The sequence below is a fragment of the Rutilus rutilus genome (genome assembly GCF_951802725.1).
Source record: "Rutilus rutilus genome assembly, chromosome: 24".
In the NCBI taxonomy this organism is placed as follows: domain Eukaryota; kingdom Metazoa; phylum Chordata; class Actinopteri; order Cypriniformes; family Leuciscidae; genus Rutilus; species Rutilus rutilus.
In genome coordinates this window covers 24,255,589-24,278,919 of record NC_140228.1, presented here as the reverse complement: position 1 = coordinate 24,278,919, position 23,331 = coordinate 24,255,589, and the positions used below count along the sequence as shown (strand labels likewise).

The following is a 23,331-nucleotide window of genomic DNA, read 5'->3' as shown; positions in this document are numbered from 1 at the left end:
CATGCTGTCTGTCCAGAATACAGATGAATCCAAATTAATCTGCAACTCCCTTTTTAGCATTCTATCCACTCGTACAGCGAAAACAGCAGCCGTAAGTTCCAACCTCGGGATTGTCATCTGTTTTAGTGGAGCAACTCTTGATTTTCCTAAGATAAATGCCACTACAGTCCTTTTTTCACTATTCACCAACCTCAAGTATGACACCGTCCCATAGCCATTCTCGCTGGCATCCGAGAAGTGGTGAAGCTGAGCGTGTTTGGCTGGACCAAAGTCCTTGGGCTTTACACACCGGTTTACTTTCAGTGCTGCTATACAGTGCAGGTTAGCCAGCCATCTTGTCCATCGCTGAGAGAAGGCCTGTGGAATCTTATCATCCCAGCCAACATTGCACTTGCACATTTCTTGAAGTACCTGTTTTACAGGCAGAGTAAATGGGGAAAGAAACCCCAAGGGGTCATAAATGGAACTAACCACAGACAACATGCCACGTCTTGTGTGAGGATGCTCCTTTATGGATAACCTGAAGGTAAATGTATCCTTTTCGGTGCACCAAATCAAACCAAGTACTCTTTCCATTGGAAGATCATCTTTATCCAAGTCAAGCTCTTTAATTGCCTTTGATCTCTGTTCTTCTGGAATGCTTGACACAACAACACGACTATTACTCAACCATTTTAACAGCGGAAATCCTCCCCTTGCACAAGCAGCAATGAGATTCTGAGCCAAATGGAGTGCTTCAGCTTCTGTAGGCAAAGATGTTAAGCAGTCATCCATATAAAAGTTATGAAGAATTGTGTTTAGAACACAAGGATCAAAGTGAGCTTGATGGTCATTGCAATCCTCCTCAATGCATAATTAGCACAGCTGGGCGAGGACACTGCCCCAAAAAGATGAACTTTCATCCGATATTCCGTAGCGTTCCATGTAACATCACCACTAGGATACCACAAAAAACGCAGAAAGTCCACATGTTTCTGGGAAACCTTTACCTGATGAAACATGGATTGTAAATCAGCTGTCAAAGCAACAGGCTCCCGTCTGAACCTTGTAAGAATTCCCAGCAGAGAGTTGGTGAGATAGGGACCTTGCAGCAGCTGACTATTTAGCGAAATTCCTTTAAATACTGCACCACAATCGAACACTACTCTTAGCGTTTTCTTTTTCGGATGATACACTCCGTGGTGTGGTATGTACCAAACCTTACCATCTTCTCGTTTCAACTGGTGAGGTGGTACTACCTCTGCATATCCCTTGTCAATGACGTCAGACAGAAAAGATGTATACTCCTGCTGATATTCTCGATTTTTTTTAAACTTCCTTTGTAGACCCAGAACGCGTTGTTCTACAACACTACGGTTGTTTGGCATGACGACATCAGGAGACTTAAAAGGTAAGTCAATACAATAATTACCCTCCTCAAACTTGATTGTGGATTCCATTATTTCCATGAACTGTTGGTCATTTTTTGACATGGTAAAATCATTGTCTGACAGTTTCTCGTTAAAATCATGATTGTATTGAGCAATCAACAGATCCTCCTGCCTGGCAACAGAGATCCGATTAGCAGTGACTACAGGACAGCCAGTCTCTCCTTTGTCACTACTACCACCTCTTAGTGGCCCATTCACGACCCACCCCAATAGGGTCTTGACAGCATAGGGTCCCCCACCTTGGCTGTTAATGATTTCCCACGGTTCCATAAGATTTGATGCATTGAGACCAATCAACAACTCAACTTCTGCATTAATACTGGGAATTCTGATACTCTCCAGATATGGATAATCCTTTAAGTCATCTAAAGTGAGGATGTTATTCTTGCTCACGGGCATTGATGGTTGACTATACAGCTCTGGTAAATCCACAAAGGTCGGTCCATCCAAGCATGAACGTGTCTACGGATTTTTCTTGGCCTAAAGTACGGAGCAGTATGGAGCTTTTTGTTCCTGTAAGCAGGGGCGGATCTAGAAAAAAAATCACGGGGTGGCAAGCAGGGTCAGGGATAATTTCTGGGGTGGCGAATGTTTATAGCGGGGGTACGCAAGTTTTGCTTGATCGCAAGGCAATTTTTCCGTTTAGATGCAGGCTGAGCCTCCCAAAATTATACAGAAATAGTAGCATTGTCCATATTATAAGTAGGGGATTTCTAACTCAGATAAAATTTTAACTTTTGTAAAAAAATAAATAAAAAAATAAATAAATAAATATTGTCTTGGGAGCCACAGGAGTTGGCACCTGGCTTCTTATTTAGCTATAAAGTTATTATAATTCTTTGTCCTGTAAAAAAGTACTAACTGAGAGTGAGCCTCTGTAAGCACCCAAGTAGCTTCTAGAGCAGTGAGACATCACATTTGTTATACAGACCAAAAAAAAAAAAAAAAAAACCGATTAAATAAATCAGGCTTTGAAGATCTGGATTGCAACTAGTCCTTGAAACAATGCATTTATAAAGTGCCAGGTTGATGACTCACTACACTAGAATTTAGACAGTTCCAGACAAGGACAAAACCTGGAAGACTTTTCCAAACCAGGACTAAACATGGAATGCACCACTAGGTCTAATCTGGGACTAAATAATCAAACAGGACTAGTGCAAGGCAACAGCAATGTCAGTAATTCACTAATTTGGATAGATAATGACACTGAATGATGACAAGCCTTTTATTTCTTCGTGATGCGAGCGCTAACACTCAGGTTTATGTGAGCTTTGCTTTAGCGAGAAAAGCTATGTTTCATATCGCACGCTACGACGAATGACATCAGCGTCAGGTCTGTGGGGTTTTGCTGTAATCATAAAACAACACTTTCCTTTCTCTATTAATCCGTTCGCTCTGAAACAGCCTCCTCCATCTAAACTTAGCACCAAATGCATCCAAACTTTCCCTCAGAGCCGCCATGTTGGTTTGTCTAACGTTACCATGACAACGAGATTGTATGTCCGGTTCATGTCTGTAACACTGTTATTTTCTCTTTTTTACTTTTTAAATGGATTAAAAAAAAAAACACAGAATTTTGGTCGGAGTGATGCTTTGATAGCATGATATTTAGCTTAATTGCGGACATAAATATACCGGTAAAAATACATTTCATAATGCTGTTTAAACACTTTCCAAACTCCGACATGTAACGTTAGATTCACAAAGGACTAGAAGCACCTTTTAACTTGAGGTTCCTAGGTAATTCTAATCCCGTGTGAATAGGTCTGTAACCACACGGTTTGCCTTTTTCCTGTGTATTGTAACTGTTAAACCACTTTGACATTGTAAGGTTATATGCTGCTGGTGCACTGTATTTATGTTTAACATTGTTTCACATGTTTTTCCTTAAAAAAAATATTTCTCATTTATCCTTTGTTTTATTGTATCCAGTGTGAACAGCACAATATCCTTCAAAAAGTAGATACAAAAAATCATTGTGCAATTAGTGCAAATCTGGTTTTCAGAATACATTTTACATCTGTAAAATAATGTTAGTTGAACATACTTAACAGCAGTGCAAAAAAGTATGTATAGTCACAATAAAAAACAATACAGCAGGTAATGCCCATCACTCCAGTACAAAATAATATCTTCCAAATAATTTCATTTGCAAGTGGAAGTGCATTTAAGTGCATGTGGAACTAAAACTCAAGTAGGATGGAAGAAACAAATATCTGGTTGTCTGATCATAAATGGCACCACCCACCAACAAAACAAAAGTCTGACTTTAATTTTATATTGCCTCTTGTAAAATATTCAAGTTAGGAGCAAAGAGCAATTGTCTTAGAATAACATTTTGATAACCTTTTACAAATAAACACAGAAGACTAACTAACTGAAACTTGACTCTGCTACTCGGTTTTATCAAACAAAGCAGATGAATTAAACAGCTCACAGGAGCTGAAGGCGTCTGTTGCCATGTTGTTCAGCAAATCGCCTTACAAATGTATCAAGATCTAAAGCTTTAGTGCGTTTATTTTCAATGCTTAGTAATGCTAAGTTTGACAACCTACTCTCGGTCATAGTGGAGCGTAAATAGTTCTTTATTATTCTCAACGTTGAAAAACTCCGCTCGCAACTTGCACTACTTACAGGGATCACAACAGCTATTTTGCATAATCTGTACAACTCATAGAACACATCCTTGTATTGTTCCATAAATTGTGTGTAATCCATTAAGGTAGCTGGTGAGTCTTTTTCTTCATTTTTAAGTCTTTCAAGTACTCTTTTGCACTGATGAATTTCATGTTTTAGGTCATCAGTATTTGATCCATATGCCTTTGCCAACAGCATAACATCATCACCCAAGAAGGAACGACTGGAAGGATTCAGAGCCTGGAGTCCATTCATTATGTCACAATTTGTTTTTGAAAAACGCCGCTCCACTTCTCCCTTCATGTGATCTATGACAGGATAGTACACTTTGTCCCGAAAACTTGTCTTTCCGTCTGGTGAAACGTGTTGTCCCAATGTTGAGGCGATGATGGAGTCCTGAAGCGCTTTTGTTGTTTGTCTGACCCTTTTGGATTTGTTCTGTGTTGTGGAGATATTGCTCTGGTGACATGTGTCAACAATGTTATTCCACAGTTCACCAAAAGTGTCCTCACTGCGATAATCATCCAGAGTATCTTTAAAAGCATTGATCAGATTAACTGCCTTGCTGAAGTCAATGTTTTTTGATTGAAGGTGATCTGAGAGAATTTTTGACTCACTTAAGATCGTTTTAAAAACCACAAGGCACCCAACAAAATTCAGATCAAGTTGTCCAAGTATCCCTCTAGCTTCAACAGCTCTTTGTGGGTGCATTTCAGAAGCTATCTCCTCCAAGACGCGTATAATAGCAGGCAACCGGTCTAAAACATTGCGACACGCTGCCTGCCGACAAGCCCACCGGGTGTCACTAAGACGCTGGAGTTCTCTAGGGGCACCATCGAACATTTCCTGCTGCACTTTCAGCCATTTGTTGTGTACATATGATCCTGAAAGAAATACATACAAGTGCTCTAATAATGAAAAGAAAGTTCCTGCATCTGAGACATTTTTGACACTGTCCACAATGACCAAGTTTAAGCAGTGAGCACTGCAGTGAACATAAAATGCATGCTTTGCAACCTCTCTCACTTTGGCCTGTACCCCTGCACGTACTCCACTCATGACAGCGGCACCGTTGTAACCCTGTCCAACCAGATTTTTTTTGTACTCCAACCCATGTTTTTCAAAAAAACAAATGATCTTTTCGGAGAGAGCACCAGCATCTAGTTGATCTGCCTCAGAAAATTCAATAAAGCTTTCGTGAACAGCACCCTCATAAAAGTACCTCAGAACAAATGAAATCTGTTCCTTTTTCTGAATATCTTTTGTCTCATCAACAATTATGGAGAATTGTTGACTTTCTTTAACCTCTTTGATAATATTGTCTTTTACCATCCCTGCTAAGCATTGAAGTATCTCATTTTGTATCGTTTTACTTGTGTACATTGCAGTTTTTGGCTGGTTTTGTAATCTCTTTTTGATCATTGGGTCATGTTTGGCAAGTAATTCCAACATTGACAGGAACATACCTTTTCTCTCAGAGTCTGCAGTTTCCCTATGGCCACGCTGAGCAGTGTTTTCAGTTGCAGTCACGATTAAAATTTCAGCTAATGCTTTCACATAGTCTTGGTTTTCAGTCAGTTGTTTCTTATTTTTTTCGTCCATTATTGCAACAAGTGAAGTTTTACTGTCTTGTCTTTTTTTGTTCTCTGCCCATGCACACATTGCATTTTGGTGGTTCTCAGATTTGGCACGTGAGCTAAAACCACTGTCTTTAAAGCTCGCCTTTTTCCAGTTTCTGTAACCCTCCGTGGACGTGAACACACTTTTAGCGGCATCTGGTAAAGAAAAATGTCTACAAGCAAAGCAGTAAGCTGCATCTTTTCTTGCAGAGTACTCAATCCATGTGAAAGTCTTGTACCATTCAGCGTGAAAGCTTCTTTTTGCTCCTCCGTGTGTAGTCTTGGGGAAATGATTTAACTTCACTTGCTTTGGTCCTTCTTGCCAGGATTTTGATATATCTAAAAGGACAGAAAATATAAATTCCTTATTAATACAGTAAGCATCAGTTACAACTAATATTTCAGCACTGATACTGCAGCTATCCCTTATTTGACACAGAAATTCATAAATCATACCAAGTTGTTCTTGAGATGATAGCCTAACATCGTCCAGCTCCCTTTCAGTTTCTTTATTGTTGCTGTCTCTCTTCTCTTCTTCCACTGCAACTTCACAGTCCTCATCTGTCCCTTTGTCAACTTCTACGTCTTCCTCACTCAGTCTGTCTCTCTGTTCCTTCACATGTTCACTCTCCTGTTCTTTAAGCGTCTTCTTTGGTTGAAACTGAAAACTGGTCTATGCTTTTCCGCTTCATTTTTAGGCTACAAGTGATTCAAGTGATAAAATACTCAATTAAAATAAATATTTCATATTATCCAATGTCTCAAAAATACTTTACTTACTGCCACAATGGGAGATCAGGACCAACCCTCTCCTCTCCCATTCATTAGGTCATCATCATCTATAGAAAAAAAAAAAAAGAGAAAGAGAAACACTTAGTCTTTGCCATTAAACTGTATTGTTGGGTCAAGTAAACAATGTTTGACATACTGGACATATTTATGCATGCATTTGATTTAAGATCTGTTTCGTTTTGATACATGAACACATCTTAAGTGTCAATAATGATTTTTCTTTTTTTTAAATGATTGAACGATTTACATTTTATTTATATGACAGTAAAGTACCACACTGAGACTGAAATAATGCCTTACTAAACATACTGCAATTAAAAGGAAAATAAAATGACGCCCTCATGATATTCTCATTATTTTAATATCAAGATGCAACTGATAGAATTAGGACAAAGTTGGGTATGGGAGCAACTTAATACTTTAATAGAACGAGGGAGAGGGAAGAGACTGACATGGGCAGCCGCGGGAAGGACTTTAATCGTCGTCACCAGTAACCAGGAGAGATGGCACACAAGTGTCCAGCTGCGTTACATGGACACTTATAATCCGATTGACGGCTCAATCGGACTAGAAAACCTTCATGTAAACACCTTAAAGGAGAAGTTCACTTTTAAAATGAAAATTCTGTCATCATATACTCACCCTCATGTTGTTTCAAACCTGTATGAATTTCTTTCTTCTGCTGAACAGAAAAGAAGATATTTAGAAGATTATCAGTAACCAGACAGTTTTGGGGTCCCAGTGACTTCCATAGTAGGAAAAAATATATACTATGGAAGTCAATGGGACCCAAAAACTGTCTGGTTACTGATAATCTTCTAAATATCTTCCTTTCTGTTCAGCAGAAGAAAGAAATTCATACAGGTTTGAAACAACATGAGGGTGAGTATATGATGACACAATTTTCATTTTAAAAGTGAACTACTCCTTTAATCGATCCGATTGAGCTCGATCCGAATGAAATTTCGATCGGATTGAAAGGGGTGGTTTATCCCTTTTGTAATCCGATCGAGAGAACATGTAAACACTTGATCGGATTGAAAACTGAAACTGAAAAGACTGCGCATGTGCGATGACGTTAAATAGCGTAATGACGTATGACGTGCGGAACGAGCTGTTCTTCCTGTTGAATAAAGTGTCATGTTAATAAGTTTCCCGTCATTCTAAATTTCTCATTTCACTCGCGCGTCTGTGAAGTGAAGCAGGACAACGTCCCACTAGTCCTTGTTTTGGATTCTCATCCACAGACGTCTGGTTTTGGCCGCGGGGAGGAGCATTTTTTACTGCGTGATCAATAAGCAGCACGGCAAAACGGCTAATCTAAATTATGACCAGAGACCAATTAATATTGCGTCTGCTGTTTAAAACAAATAAAGAACCAATAAAGGAAAATATTTATGCGCGAAAAGCGGGAAACTCTGTATATTCGTGCAGTGTGCGCATGTCAAAACATCAGATCCGATTTGAAACTTGTGACATAAACGCGCACATCAACCCGATTAACTTACTTTATTTATCATTCATAAACACCTTGTTCGGATTCATCAATCGTATTGTGTCCATGTCAAACAGTTTAGTCTTCCCGTGCCTTTCCTTCTTCGAAACTACCGAAAGCACTGCCACCGCTGTCCGCCATTTGGATTCACCGCGTTCGCATTAAAAACAAGAATACTTTTTTGGTTCAAGATTAGCGAGGTGGGCTGTCCCATTGTAACATTATCGACCCTTCTGATAGAGTTGCATGTAAGTCATTTTTGAAAATATGATGTATAAGCGTGTTCTTCTTACCGTGTTTCGTCGTGTGTGTCCACGTGAGCCTCACTTCTCGAGAAAAGTTGAAAGACTGCTTGGCTGGACTGCGCATGTCATAGGGAGGGAGGGAGGCGCCGGCGGGAGAGGCTCTACTCAAGTCATGATGCGTTTAGGGGCGCCCAGGAAACAAAGGTTTTTACCTATTTTTTATAGTCTATGGTTTTTACCGTAAATGTCGTCTTATTTTCAGCCGGCCTGGCTGACATCAATGGGGTCATTGGGGTGGCAGCTGGGGTGGCAAGACCTTTACTAGGGGTGGCAGCTGCCACCCCGTGCCACCCCTGTAGATCCGCCCCTGCCTGTAAGATTCAGTTTTCTCATAAGATGTTCTGTACAGAAACTGGCTGAACTTCCTGGATCCAAAAACGCATAGGTGTTGATGATCTTACTGCCTGAATTCACCTTGACTTGTACTGGGATGATAGACAGAACACACTCCCTGTTCCCGGCCCCATTTTGACCACACGCCTGCAAAGCAGCCAGAGCATTTGTTACTGGTAATGGTGATGGTTCACTTTTGGTTTCTATGTGAAGCAAGGTGGGATGCCTTTGACTGCAGACATCACACAAATTAATGGGTTTCTGCAATCTTTACTTACATGTCCAATCTTCAAGCAACCAAAACAGGATCGATTTTCTTTTAAAACGCTCAGTTTTTCTCTGTGTGTCATGTTCTTTAGACGAGAACACCTATCCAATGAATGGCAGCCTTTACAGATAATACACAATTTATTGATGTTCTTTTGTTGTGCAGAACTAGTGTAGGTATGTTGTACTTCAGATGAATACAGCTGTGAAACAGTATGTACAGCTGCAACAGTTGCAAGACCTTTACTAGTAGATTTAGGCTGAGCTTTAGCATGAGATGAAAAGGATGCCTGTCCACTCTGTAGATCTCCAAATAATGGATGGGAAAGAATCTTTACCTGATGCTCAATAAACCTCACCAAATCAGAAAACATGGCCCTGTTGCCGTGACGCTCCTGTAACTCACAAGCAACAGCCCTCCACTTTTCTCGGAATTTGTAAGGCAGTTTCATCAAAATGAGTCGAAGGTTAGATGGAACATTAATTTCCTCCATTTGCTGTAAGTCTTCCATTACGTTACAACAACTTCGCAGAAAAATGGAAAAAGACTCCAAAGCATCAACATCTTCACCCTTTATTACAGGCCAGCGCATGACCTTCTCCATATATGCTGCTGTTACTTTAATTTCACTGCCAAAATGTTCTTTAAGCAGATTCTTTGCTCGATCGTATCAGGGATGGAAATTAACTTTTTTGTCCACCGGCCACTGTGGCTGGTGGATTTCAAAAACTACCAGCCACTCAATGTTTTTACCAGCCACTTTCTTGTTTTTAACCGACAATGTGTAACTGCATGTGAAAATTAATACTACAAGATCTACAATACTTAAGCAGTTTATTTAATCTCAAGTCTCAATGAAATACTGACATTTTCTCTTTCTCTCTTATATATATTTCTCTTTTTTACCTGGATGTGGCATTTGAATGATTCGTGGTCTTTTATGGCTTCCAGTTTTAGGTTTTTAGTCCCAACAATGAAACTAGGGCTGGGCGATATGGACCAAAAGTCATATCCCGATTATTTAGGCTGAATATCGATATACGATATATATCCCAATATTTTTTCCGCAAAGTGAGAGCAAATGTTCAGTCAAAGTCAAAGCCAAATATGACATGTCACAAGTAGTTTTATTGAAACCGGCTATTTCCACACACACAAGTACAACCAAATTGTCATGTTGAGTACTTCCATTTCTTGGCTGTAAAGACGTCTTTGAGTTAGAGCATTTACTTGAGGAGCATGATTTTACATGTTTCGCGTAATACGCATTCATTGGATCCTCTTCTTTACTCATTCGTTCAACACTTCCTTCACTCATTTGCAGTACAGACAATTTTGCAGTGGCAATTGCTAATTGTGTTTCCATTTCTAATTGTTCCTTTTGTCTTTGGAGATCTTCCTCTTTGGCCTCAAGAACATGCATTTTTTTCAAAGCAGCTACAGATTGCAAAAGGGCTGCCTTTTCAGCTTTAGCTTTGAGACGAGCAGATGCAGTGCTTGAAGCCTTTGAAGAACCTGACGAGGAATGGGTTTTAAAGCGAGATCCTTGCTTTGAAGCATTAGATACACTGTCATCAGGATCTACATTTGTGTCTATTAAAGACATTCCATCCTCATATAAAACTCCAGCATCGGATAACCATTGTTTGACATCAGTGATAAACTCATTATTTTCTTTCAATTTGCCAGCAAGCCACTTTTGTTGCTGTTCCCACTCAGTTTTAAGCATTGGCATTTTCAGCAATGAATTATGAGTTTCAACAGCATCTTTACACAGTGTTTCATAATTCTGGAAATATTTTTGCACATCAGAAACAGTTTCCTTGGTCACTTTTCCAGAAATAAGATCATTGATCCTTTGTTTAAGTTGATTTGTTTGAGTGAACTTTGATTTACATTGCTTTTGTAAATTCTCAATAGACAATGAAACACCTTTATCAGTCATTTTCCTGACTCTTTTCTCTGTTCCAACAGCACTGTTTCTCTCAGTAACAGCATGACCATGCACTGAATTAATTTCAACAACATCGGCATCATCCGTTTCACTCGTGATTTCATCATCATTCATTTCTCTAATGACACTCATTGCACTCTTACAAGCGTTTCCTTTAAAGCACGTTTAATAAGCCATAAAGCGAAGATAATGATACTGAACAAAGCAAGATCCACTCCAACACAACATACAACAAGCTGAAAGTATTGTTGATTGTAGAAGAACGTAATCAGTCAAGCTCAAGCCGCGATTCAAACTTCTTCCTGAATCAGAATCTCATAATGCGATAAATATCGATCAAAGAAGTTCACTCACCAGCGTTTCGTAGAGCTTCTTGAGATTTCTCCAGATGTGCCAGCTTAAAACATACATACTCTGTTCAGTTCAAGACGATAAGACTCTGCAACCCATCAGGTAAGCGATCCACACTCCAGTAGTAGTCACTCACTCTGCCATGTGCGCAAGTCAACCTTTTTTCCATTCACAGAATTCCTCCGTCCATTCCAATGCACAAGAAACTCAATTCCAAACGATATCCTCTTAGTCCGAGAAGGTTCTTACTTTTGTAGTGGCTTTCCTATAAGCCCAGGAAAGGTTGTAAGATGTTCTTCACGCATAATAAAAACAATGCACACAGCGATATCCGTTTGAACAGTGTTTTGTCCATTTAATGCAATGTCTGCTGGCTCAGAGTTTACAATACATCGGTTCTATGGTAAGAACCATATATTCCCGCCACCTGTCCACTGTGATTCAACCAGAGCCCGTCTACGGAGAGCCTTGGCACTTCCTATTAGCCCCATTGTATCGATCTTGGTTGCAGTTCCATTAGAATTCCACTGGAGGTGATCGCGGGCGAGTGCAGACTGAATGGGAGTCTATGGGGCTATACAGCTAAATGTGTCTCTTTCACCCGAATGCCGTTGAGAAATCTCAGATTTTATTGTTTTTGCAAGGTTTTGTTTTATAGGTTTTGCAAGTTCAACATGTGTTATAGGTCGAAAGTTGAATGAACGAGTACTTATTTCTTTTCGATTTCTTACAGGTTGAGTTGTTGTTGCCCATAACACGCTAGCATTCTGCTAATGACATCAGCATTCTGACGTCATTGACATTTTAAAAGACTTTTTAAACCAAATAAGTGACTCTAAAAAATCTAACACCCAGCAATGTGTAATTTATTTGCATCTCCTTTCGAATACAACATTCAAATTACTAGACAAAAAATGATATCCTGAGAAAAGTGGATTTTCAGGGTTTTTCGCCATAGACCTCCATTCATTCTGCACTCGCCTGCGAGCGCCCCCGCATGGACAGAGACGTGTTACTGCAGCCAGTCCAGAAACCGGAAGTAAGCAGAGAGTGCCAATTCTCTTCCTATTACACATTCTCTGATTCAACCCAAAGTAGCTTAAATACCATGTGAAGGAACAGGTGCGGCTTTACCAGGGGGGCAGGGATTTGTATTATTTTGAAGCTACCCCGGGCGCCGCCATTGGCTTGCGGAACCCCACCTGCAGTTAGCATCCCATTGACTCCCATTCATTTTGGCGTCACTTTGACAGCGAATAACTTCACATCTGAGGCGTTTAAAGACTCCATTTGTCCATTATTTATTTCTAAAGAAACACGAAAATGTATAAAAGTCTCCATTACCTTGTAGCTTACGTTATGGCCCTGTAGAAGCAGTTTTTGTAAAAGTAGGCTAACGATTGCGTCACAGCCACGCGACTCTCTGTCGCACAGTAGGAAATTACCGTATGGACAGGAGGAGAAGCTCGCGGGCAATCGGGAGGACGTCGAGGCAAAATGACAAAGTAATTAATCAGAACACCTACAAAAAGTTTCTCCTGCTCCAAGATCATGGACACCTCCTACTCACGCTCTCCGTCTCTGCGAGTTTCGGAAGGTAATGATTCAGATTGATCTTGGCACAGCTACTAGAAGACAGACGGTTTGCTCACGTCACATCTACGTCGTCGAGCTCAGTTTGAGTCTGCGCAGTACGCTGGACCCCCAGGAAGTAAAGAGTTTCTAATTGGCTTCACTTTGTCTCCGTTGAATCCAATGGGGTCGCTGTGTCCATTTCTTTTACTGTCTATGGGCTTTACCCACACCACTGAAGCACATCGCCATCTAGTGGTGAAGTAATTAAATTACATTTGGCTCCAACAACAACACATGACTTATTTTGGCATTCAAACAACCAATTTGTAACCAAAGACTAGGCTATGTAAAATGTGAATTAACTTTTATTAGTAACTTTGGTAAGTTTCAGATTTCAATTCATAAATAACATCGATGGAGGGGGGCCCAAAAAATGCAGCCTGCCTAGTGTAGTCCATTTATTTAATCCGGCTCTGGGTTTAGTTACCCTTTAACAATGTGAAATTTCTTCTGTCCCTCACAACAAGATATGAAATGGCTTTATACCACTTAAATCATTATATTAGAATTTGTGAAGGATTGAGTAACACAGATATATATTTCTGATTATTTAATGATCGCGACAGGCTTAATCTGAGCAGTGACTGCCTGTCTGACAGAGGAGAGCAGGATTGGGGCACAACATTTGACGGAGGTGGTCGCCTCGTAATTCTCTATGCAGGAAAAACCAAAATAAATAATGTAATTAAAAGTCCACAAATTATTAGTATTTATTAATGGCTATCCATTGTTTACTTAGGCCTATAGCTACACTTGAAATATTAGATGACTCTGACCAAAATAAAACAAATATTCAACAAAACACATGCATGAATGCATTGAATTCTACTTTATTATACAAGTGTACTGTATATCAACGGCGATAAAACTTAATGAAAACGTATTTTAGGATTATACTCACCAATACTGTGGAAATTGCGTTATCTGCAACGCAGTCATCATACAGCAAAACAAGATGGCGGCCGAACAGAAAATTTTCGACCAGCGATGACGCCAGTAGTCACGTGGTTTGGACGTGGACGTAAAATTGTAATTTGATTTAAAGCAATTCATTTAAATGACACCCCAAAAAACTGTTTTACTTCAAGACAACTAAACTCAATTACATTAGACCAATGACAAGCCAGAAAAGTTAATTTATTGAGTCAGATCAAGTATAAAACGTTCTATAAACTAATGACAAGCCATATGCACTTTTTTGTTTCTAAATCCCATAGAATGGACTGTATGTCTGTCTCTCAGCCATATTTTCAATCTTGTAAATATAGCTTCTATAGCCTAAGATCGATATTGTTTAATCATTTTAAAATTATATGTTGAGTCTGAACATTAACACTTCTTAAAGGCCTGTGCTAAAAATGACAACCTTGTTGTATGACCTGATTGACTGCATTGAAGGTTTCCACATATAAAATCTAAATGATATCAGACTTTGAAAGACCTTTAAGTCATTAAGTGACAAACCTTTTCTGTTTTCTTTTTCCTATGAGGGTCAAAAGTCCTGAGATACTCCCTCGACTCCCTCTGAGCAGACTAGACCATTTTGCTCATTAAAATATAATCAGGTAAAACTTAAAAAAAACAGATTAAATGAATTACAAGTCACATTTCAAATTGCATTGGTAGCAATTACTGATAAACTGAGACATGAGGGAAAACTGAGATTTAAGGATAAAATTTAATAGGTCATGATATTTAAAAAACAAAAGAAAAAAAAACAACAGAAATGAATGTTTGATGAAATCATCTTCGTCACTATTTGCCGGTAACATATTCATTTAAAATACTTCTATTACTCTTCTATTCTATAATCACATTCTTGTAAATCTATAAACTCTCTAAACTCTGTCACCTTTTCCTAAATAATAAATTACTAATATACACTGTCTATATCTTGTTGATTAAAATAATCTAATTGTCATTGAATATTGGAAGTTACACCATCAACATTGTAATCAAGCAGTGCAATATCTAATCAATAACAAAGTCATTTTCAGCACGTTTTACATTTACATGATCATTTAGCAGAAACTTTTATCCAAAGCAACATACAAATGAGGAGAGCAAGAGAAGCAATAAAACCAACAATATGGCAACAATATGCAAGTGATGTGACTATTCCCAGTTTAGTCTACAAAAAGATGCGTCTTCAGCAGTTTTCATGGGTCATCACAAAATAGAAGAATCTTACATTATTTATTAGTGAGTTCAAGTCCTCGATTAGATCACTGTGGAAATCTGATGTCATCTGTAATTAAAAAAAAATCAGACCCACAAAAAGATCCAAACAAGAAACTGCTGTGAAGTCAGTCACACACACACACACACACACACACACACACACACACACACACACACACACACACACACACACACACGAGTGAGATCGCTGTGACGTCGTCTCTGTAGTGGCTCCTTATTCACCATCAGCTGATCCTTAAACTACAATTAAACACACAGAGTCACATATGGAGTATGAGACATTACTGCGGTCACATCACATCAGTAGATTCATTTCAGAACAAACACAGGCAGAGATACATACAGAGTATATTAATATTACAGCCAGAGATATAAAGGTGAGGAGAACATCAGAGCTGTTGTTCTGCACGCGGGTGAACGACAAGATGAAGAAGATCCTGATCAAGAACATTGTGAACAGATCATCGTGTCAGAACCACTTCCCACTTACCGTCGTGGAAACGAAAGGTTCAGTCGATTATTCGCATTATATGAATGATTCTCTCAATTAATTGTAATCTTTTCTGGGAGTGATCTAGATTCTTCTGTGACAATGTCCTGCAGCCGAGAGTCAGAGCGGACCTCCTGTCGGACAACATCTGTGTACTAACTGATTAAATGATAATACGGCATATGTAGTCCATTCCATAGAGACTGTGTGTGTTCTCAGAATAATGAGAACTAATAATGTTTATTACAGGATCTAAATAACTGAGCAGTTAAACTGCCCGCTGTTCTCCAGAAAAATCCTCCAGGTTTTGCACATTTTTAGGTTTTCCAGAATCTTCTGCATATTTGACACCTTTCCAACAATGACTGTATGATTTTGAGATCCATATTTTTATATTAAGGACAATTGAGTGACTCGTACACAACGATTACAAAAGGTGAACACATTTACTGATGCTCAAGAAGGAAACGATGCATTAAGAGCAGGGGGTGTAAACTTTAAACAGGATTATGATGATGTGTAAATTTTGTTTAAAGATTATCTTTGTTTTCATTTAGTACTGCCCTTCAGAAGCGAATACTTCCCTGTTTCACAGAAGACAAAATAATTACAATTTATCCTGTTCATGCAATTTAAAAAGTTTACACACCCCAGCTTTTAATGCATTGTGTTGCATCAGTAAAAAAGAAGAAGTTTTTTTTAAATATTTAACAAAAATTATTAAACTAAATGTAAAAAAAAAAGAAAAAAAAAGAAAAGTTCTTCAAGAAATAAAACTGTGTAAAACTGATGTTATTAAAATAATATGCAGGGAAAACCAAGTCCTGTGTTTGGTGGACCCTTTGTGTTACAAACCTTATTAGTATTCCAAAGTATTCTGAATTATTTAGATTAGGTTACAAAGCTAACGAAATATGTTACAAATGACTGTATTTTGTAATCTTTAGTAAATAATCTACTTACAAGATAGTGTCTCCAGTTTATAATGTGGATCATTCTTCAGATCAGAGAGAAGCTTCACGTCTGATTCTCTTAGTTTATTCCCAGACAGATCCAGATGTCTCAGGTGTGAGGGGTTTGATCTCAGAGCTGAAGCCAGAGCAGAACAACCTTCATCTGTGACTCCACAATCAATCAACCTGTAGAGAACAATGACACACTCTTCACTCTCTCAGTTCAGATCAGTTTAGCAGTGAATCCATTATTAAAGAGGAAATACAAACTTAAAGCATAAATAAAATGTTTTGATGGATCATTGGACTGAGATCTAAAATGTCAAAGAGCTCAAAACATGATTATTAAACATCTAGTCTTTAGATCTGTAATAATACAGTACGTATGGAGTAATGATTTGTTTTAATTGTGTAAAGAATATTTTAAAAACAGTCCCTGCAGAAAGTTGACCGTGATGAACTGCAAGAATAAATCCAGCATGTTCTTCATTTCTCAGTTCTGAATGTGTTGAGATCGAGTCGGTTTAAAATCAAGAGACTGAAGTGTTGATTGTGATGTGAGTGTGTATTTCAGTGACTCAGTCCTGCAGAATCATGTTCCTGAAGAGCAGCTCATGTGTTCAATCACTTACAGTTCAATAAGCGCAATAACAGCAGCAGAAAAAGGCTGAACATTTCAAATATAGACTTTACATTGTGTTTCATGCGTGAGTCATATATGATCTTACCACAGTTTCTCCAGTTTACAGTGAGGATCCTCCAGTACAGCAGAGAGCAGATGAACTGAATCTCCTAGTTTATTCACAGACAGACTCAGATTTCTCAGGTGTGAGGGGTTTGATCTCAGAGCTGAAGCCAGAGCAGAACAACCTTCATCTGTGACTCCACAATTCATCAACCTGTAGAGAACAATGACACACTCTTCACTCTCTCAGTTCAGATCAGATCAGTTTAACACAAGGGTCCGCAGCCGTACTGCAGGGGGCCGTCAATTAATGCTTGATCACAAATCATTTTTTGTTAAAAAATTAAAACATGGGTAAAAAACATCACAAAGTCAAATTTAAATATAAGCACTGTCACATGAATGCAAGATCAGCCTCAAACAACCTTCATCTGTGACTCCACAATATTTCAACCTGTAGAGAACAATGACGCTGTGTAAACTGTGTGTAAAATGACCAATTTATTAAAGATTGCAGTGTGTGATGTGATTTGAATGTAGTGACAAGCAAAGCCACTATATTCTACACTGCTTTATAAAGGATGCCGGTTTTCCATGTGCTTGAGGAGAAACTGAGGGACAAATACCATGCAGTGCTGTAACTATGGAGTGATAAAGAGAGAACATTAATAACACCTGAAGTGTAACTTTATCAATTAAATGTACTATATTTTAGTTTAATAATATTAATTTCATATTTTGAAGATATTTTTGTTTCTAAATATTTGTCCAATAATTATGATCCATTAATGGCCATTTAAAATAATATTTTTTCTAATATGTTTATTACTTATATTACAATTAGATTTCATGCTTAGCATTTAGCATGCTAATATATGCTATTGCTAATTAATAGTTTCATAGCAATCTAATACAATCTTACAATTCAGTCATGTGACACAAATATAAGAAATTGAATGAATTAATCCAGTTAGGGAACCATATTTAAATCACTTTAAAACTTCTTAATTGGGTTACTTGGAAATGACTTGATTCCATAATGTTGACAATTTTGTGAACAAATGATCTTTGTTGAACGTAATTGGTTCATGTGGAACTGATGTGCATGATTAAATCATTTAAATCCAACACACTTTTTCAGTGCATTGTTTTCTGTGTAAGGCTGTAAGGACTGATTCTCCTGATAAAACAAAGCTCACCCTGCAATAAAGCCATAAAATGCACCCTGGACAGGAGATAGCAAAGACAGAGCACAGGACATAGCCCTGACCAAACTTATCTCCTTGTCTCCTTGTTTGACTTCAACTCATCCCCCCTCTCCCTCCTCAAGTCACTGAAAGTTCATTAAGAATGTCTATATATCACATATGGTGTATCTTGTGAATATGTTGTTTTTTCCTTTTCGTGTTTGGTATCATTTTAAGTGTCTCAGTGCGATTGGTAAAATGGTCTTAATTTCAGTGCAGTCATTGGTTTAATGAGAAAGGTTGAGAACTTAGGAGAATCCTGTTTCTCCTCTCTGGGGGATGTCTCTTTAAGATATCTCAAGAAACCAGGTGCTCCCCCCTGGGGTAAATGGATTGGCCCAAACTAAACCATATTTGTATAACCCCTTTTGTTCTGGTCTGGGTATTTAAGGCGAGGGGACAGAGCAGTCTTAGGACCCTTTACCAGGATCCCCCATACAGCACTGTTTCAGTGTTTTCCCATTGGAAAACACACACACACACACACACACACACACACACACACACACACACACACACACACACACACACACACACACACACACACACCACTGTGTGTCTTTGTCAGGAAAACATTACTTACTTTTAGAGTCATCTTTGAGTAAATGATGTCATGTATTTTTCTGAATTGGATTTTAATCATTTACTTGTGTAATTGGCATGATACATTTATACCTGACAAATAAATGTTACATCTTGATTTATTCAGAAGTTTCAGAAATCATTCATTTTAGTAGATTAAAAGTGTAGTCTGGTGTTTCCGCAAATCTTTGTCCAGGATAGATCAAACTGAAGGCACTTTGAATGGAGCATGGGGCACATCTTAGGAAGACCTTCTGATTTCTGACTATTCCCTGACTTAGCATGTTGTACACTGAAAATATTATAATAAATTACACCTATGGGTCTGCAGTGAGCGGCTGCATAGGGTAAAATAATTGCACTGCACCCTCTGACTATTTCAGGACTGGCTAGTTTGTGATCGTGAGCGCACATTCGCGACGTGACGTCTCAACGTGACACTAGGTCCGTAATGAACGAATATTTAAAATTATGAGATGCCCAGAATAATCAAAGATCTAAATTAATTCATAATCAATATTTATGATTATTTTCTAATCAGAAACACAATCAAAAATTTTTCTGTATTTTAAAAAGAATTTTGGATTTACTGTAAATCCCTCTGGTCCTCTTCGTTTAGGGGTCACACTTGGCTCCTTCGTGGTCAAAAGTGACCGAAGCCTTAAAATGTAACTTTTTTTTTTTTTTTTTCAGGAAAACCAATGTAATTAGCCTGGCAAGCCAGACATACATCAAGATGTTTAGTCTGGCAACTCACCATAGACACGGTCAATCTGATGGGCGGGATAAACGGCTGTCTTTCAAATTCCCTCTGCACACAATAGGACAGCGCTTCAACCAACCAGAGCGTTTTCCCAACAGCGGAGCTAACGTTAGTTGATAGATTCGACTTTTAAATCTGGCCGACAAAACTACGAACACATCTTCCTTTTTTTAAGAATGACTTAAGTGCCGTTCTTTGTTCTTTTCTCAAAGAAAAACTTAACTCCAACTCCTCCAGAGTTGCGGCCAAAGCCGATTCGAAAGACCGTTGTTCTCCATCCGCAGCAGCCATTCTTTGTTTTCAAGTGGCAGGGAGCCGTCGCAACTCTGTCGTCATATGTTAAGCCCGCCCCCGCCTACTCTATACACGACGTGATTGGCCTGACCCAATTTAGGTTTTTGCAGCAAAAAGGTCTATTGAGAGTGTCTAGACCCACCCTGGCTGCAAAATAATTTTGCTGCCGCTAGGGTGCGTCTAGATTTCTAGGCTACAATGTAATATATTTTTGTTCAATAATATTTTTTGTTTATTATTTAGAATTTTGAAAGGTTTCTATGCAATAATAATTAATTTTTTATGAGCATTTTTTCCATTAGAATATATGACTTGATATATATATGGAATATAGAATATATATTGATATACTTTTTGAAGTGAGAAAAGCGTCATCCAGTGCCGTTAAAAATAAAAACGTGTGTAATGTCGTGTAACCGCCTGTAGGCTGTACTGTAGCTCCCTATATAAATACATAGAGAGGCTTTTTGATTCTTATTGTTATTTTTAGACATGATTTCTCCATTTTATTATTATTTTTTAATTATTATTATTTATTTATTTAGATATACATTTAGACATTCTAAAAGACTACTTTCTGTCAAGGTTTAGATATTTTTGTTAGATAAGTATCAGGTTTTGCATTATGATTACAATCAAACAATAACATTTGGTTAGAAAAGGAACACAATGCAAGCATTTTTGTTAATCAGTATTTGATAATTAAAAAATTTAACAAAATAAGGGATGGATAGTGATAATTCAAAACAGTTTATACAGACATTTAGCAATTAATTGGTATTTTATTCAGTTTAATTCTATAAATGGTAATAAAACTTCAGAAGGGAACAACAATTATGATCTAAGCAAAAACATAAAATAACATAACAGCAAACAATCATTATCAAACTGTAGGTTAAAAAACAGGAATACAAATTTAATAATAATAATAATAATAATAAATATTTTAACTATGTACATACAAACTGTAATTATTTTATGTATTGTTGCATAATGCAACAGATATCAGGAACACCTATTAGGCTAAAGAAGAGCAAACACAATCAGTGTGTGTGTGTGTGTGTGTGTGTGTGTGTATTTGAGCAAGAGAGAGTCTCTTTTGTATTTTTTTCATTTATTGATTTTATTTAGCATATTCTCAAAATTTGCGGTTGCAGTCTTACCAGTTCATTTCTGTGTGTGTGTGTGTGTGTGTGTGTGTGTGTGTGTGTGTGGGTGGGTGTCTTATTTGCACTCTTGATGTTTTAGAGTGTCACTCTTTCATTGCTGTGCACTTTTTTCTGCACAGTGGCTGATTTGTAGTTTGTACCACCAAAAGTTTCTCTGAGTTTTCGTATTTTTTCGTATTTCCTTTCATTTCCTGTCGGTCATTTTTGACTGCGAAGGAGCCAAGTGTGACACTTTTTTTACAACCCTTAAACATATCCAAATCATGTCCATGATTTTTGTGTGTGTTCACATAGCTAATACATCAAACGTCACCAAGTGTCATCCCATTCAGATGAAGCAAAAAAAAATCTTAATTTTTGACCGAAGAGGATCAGAGAATATCAACATTGAAAAGTGGAAGATGAATCAATTTATTAAAGAAATGTAAATTATTAGAAACCTTTTTGTCCCTGACATTATTATTTTTTCTATTTCTTTTTCCTTTTTTATATTGTGCTCTGTTCATTTATTATAGTTTTGTTTTGCCTTATTGTAATGATATTTACTGCAATACAAAACTTTACTTCCGCATTCCTCGATTCCTATGGAAGTCTATGGCTGTTCAAAAACCCTGTTGTTTTAATTTAACATTTATACTTTGTGTATTTGTGTAATGTTTTGCCTTGTTTGTGATGTGGAGTAATTTATATACAAATATGTAATATATATATATGCTGGGGAGGACATTTATGTTTTAGGATTAGCATGTTTAATCAAGCATCGGCTCACCTGTGATGTTCACTGATTTAACTGAATATTTATTTAATGTGCATTTGGACTGAAGTAAGTATCACTTGTAATTTATCGTTTAACTGCGTGTCTATGATTCACACATAAAAAAACAAGCTAGGGTTTAACGAGCAAAGTTGGTGATCATTGAGTAAAAAAGTTAAAAACTATTACATAGGCTAACTAATAAAGAATATATTTACCAAGGACAAAATATGTGTTTATCAGAGAGTTCATCTTACCACAGTTTCTCCAGTTTACAGTGAGGATCCTCCAGTACAGCAGAGAGCAGATGAACTGAATCTCCTAGTTTATTCCCAGACAGATTCAGATCTCTCAGGTGTGAGGGGTTTGATCTCAGAGCTGAAGCCAGAGCAGAACAACCTTCATCTGTGACTCCACAATAACTCAACCTGTAGAGAACAATGACACACTCTTCACTCTCTCAGTTCAGATCAGATCAGTTTAACACAAGGGTCCGCAGCCGTACTGCAGGGGGCCGTCAATTAATGCTTGATCACAAATAATTTTTTGTTAAAAAATTAAAACATGGGTAAAAAACATCACAAAGTCAAATTTAAATATAAGCACTGTCACATGAATGCAAGATCAGCCTCAAACAACCTTCATCTGTGACTCCACAATATTTCAACCTGTAGAGAACAATGACGCTGTGTAAACTGTGTGTAAAATGACCAATTTATTAAAGATTGCAGTGTGTGATGTGATTTGAGTGTAGTGACAAGCAAAGCCACTATATTCTACACTGCTTTATAAAGGATGCCGGTTTTCCATGTGCTTGAGGAGAAACTGAGGGACAAATACCATGCAGTGCTGTAACTATGGAGTGATAAAGAGAGAACATTAATAACACCTGAAGTGTAACTTTATCAATTAAATGTACTATATTTTAGTGTAATAATATTAATTTCATATTTTAAAGATATTTTTGTTTCTAAATATTTGTCCAATAATTATGATCCATTAATGGCCATTTAAAATAATATTTTTTCTAATATGTTTATTACTTATATTACAATTAGATTTCATGCTTAGCATTTAGCATGCTAATATATATTGCTAATTAATAGTTTCGTAGCAATCTAATACAATCTTACAATTCAGTCATGTGACACAAATATAAGAAATTGAATGAATTAATCCAGTTAGGGAACCATATTTAAATCACTTTAAAACTTCTTAATTGGGTTACTTGGAAAAGACTTGATTCCATAATGTTGACAATTTTGTGAACAAATGATCTTTGTTGAACGTAATTGGTTCATGTGGAACTGATGTGCATGATTAAATCATTTAAATCCAACACACTTTTTCAGTGCATTGTTTTGTGTGTA

General features: G+C 37.6%; 2 protein-coding genes across 2 annotated transcripts in view; both read right to left on the bottom strand.

The window, feature by feature from the left end:
• Positions 1–3,337: 3,337 nt before the first annotated feature.
• On the bottom strand, positions 3,338–8,593 carry LOC311283908 (52 kDa repressor of the inhibitor of the protein kinase-like). The gene is made up of 5 exons (XM_084398676.1): positions 8,270–8,593; positions 6,470–6,528; positions 6,146–6,388; positions 5,537–6,028; positions 3,338–4,954 (listed from the first exon to the last, which is right to left on the bottom strand). Exons 4-5 carry the CDS (start codon positions 5,730–5,732, stop codon positions 3,867–3,869), a joined length of 1,284 nt encoding a protein of 427 aa, XP_084254802.1. The 5' UTR covers positions 5,733–6,028; positions 6,146–6,388; positions 6,470–6,528; positions 8,270–8,593; the 3' UTR covers positions 3,338–3,866.
• A 5,888-nt stretch (positions 8,594–14,481) lies between these two features.
• Positions 14,482–23,331, bottom strand: part of LOC311283897 (NACHT, LRR and PYD domains-containing protein 3-like) — a 158,269-nt gene continuing 149,419 nt past the window's right edge. The window contains exons 17-20 of the mRNA XM_084398657.1: positions 22,219–22,389; positions 17,196–17,366; positions 16,478–16,653; positions 14,482–15,264 (exon numbers count right to left, since the gene is read on the bottom strand). Coding sequence (XP_084254783.1) covers positions 15,260–15,264; positions 16,478–16,653; positions 17,196–17,366; positions 22,219–22,389 — 523 coding nt within the window. The 3' untranslated portion in view covers positions 14,482–15,259. The remainder of the gene's footprint in view (positions 15,265–16,477; positions 16,654–17,195; positions 17,367–22,218; positions 22,390–23,331) is intronic.

Bases quoted from the DNA above. Each gene is read 5' to 3' on its own strand.
- LOC311283908 (XM_084398676.1), bottom strand. From the start codon at position 5,732: ATGTGTGCATGGGCAGAGAACAAAAAAAGACAAGACAGTAAAACTTCA. The intron at 4,955-5,536 runs GTATGTTCCTGT...TATTTCTTTCAG, and splicing joins TGCAGACTCTGAGAGAAAAG to GATCATATGTACACAACAAA.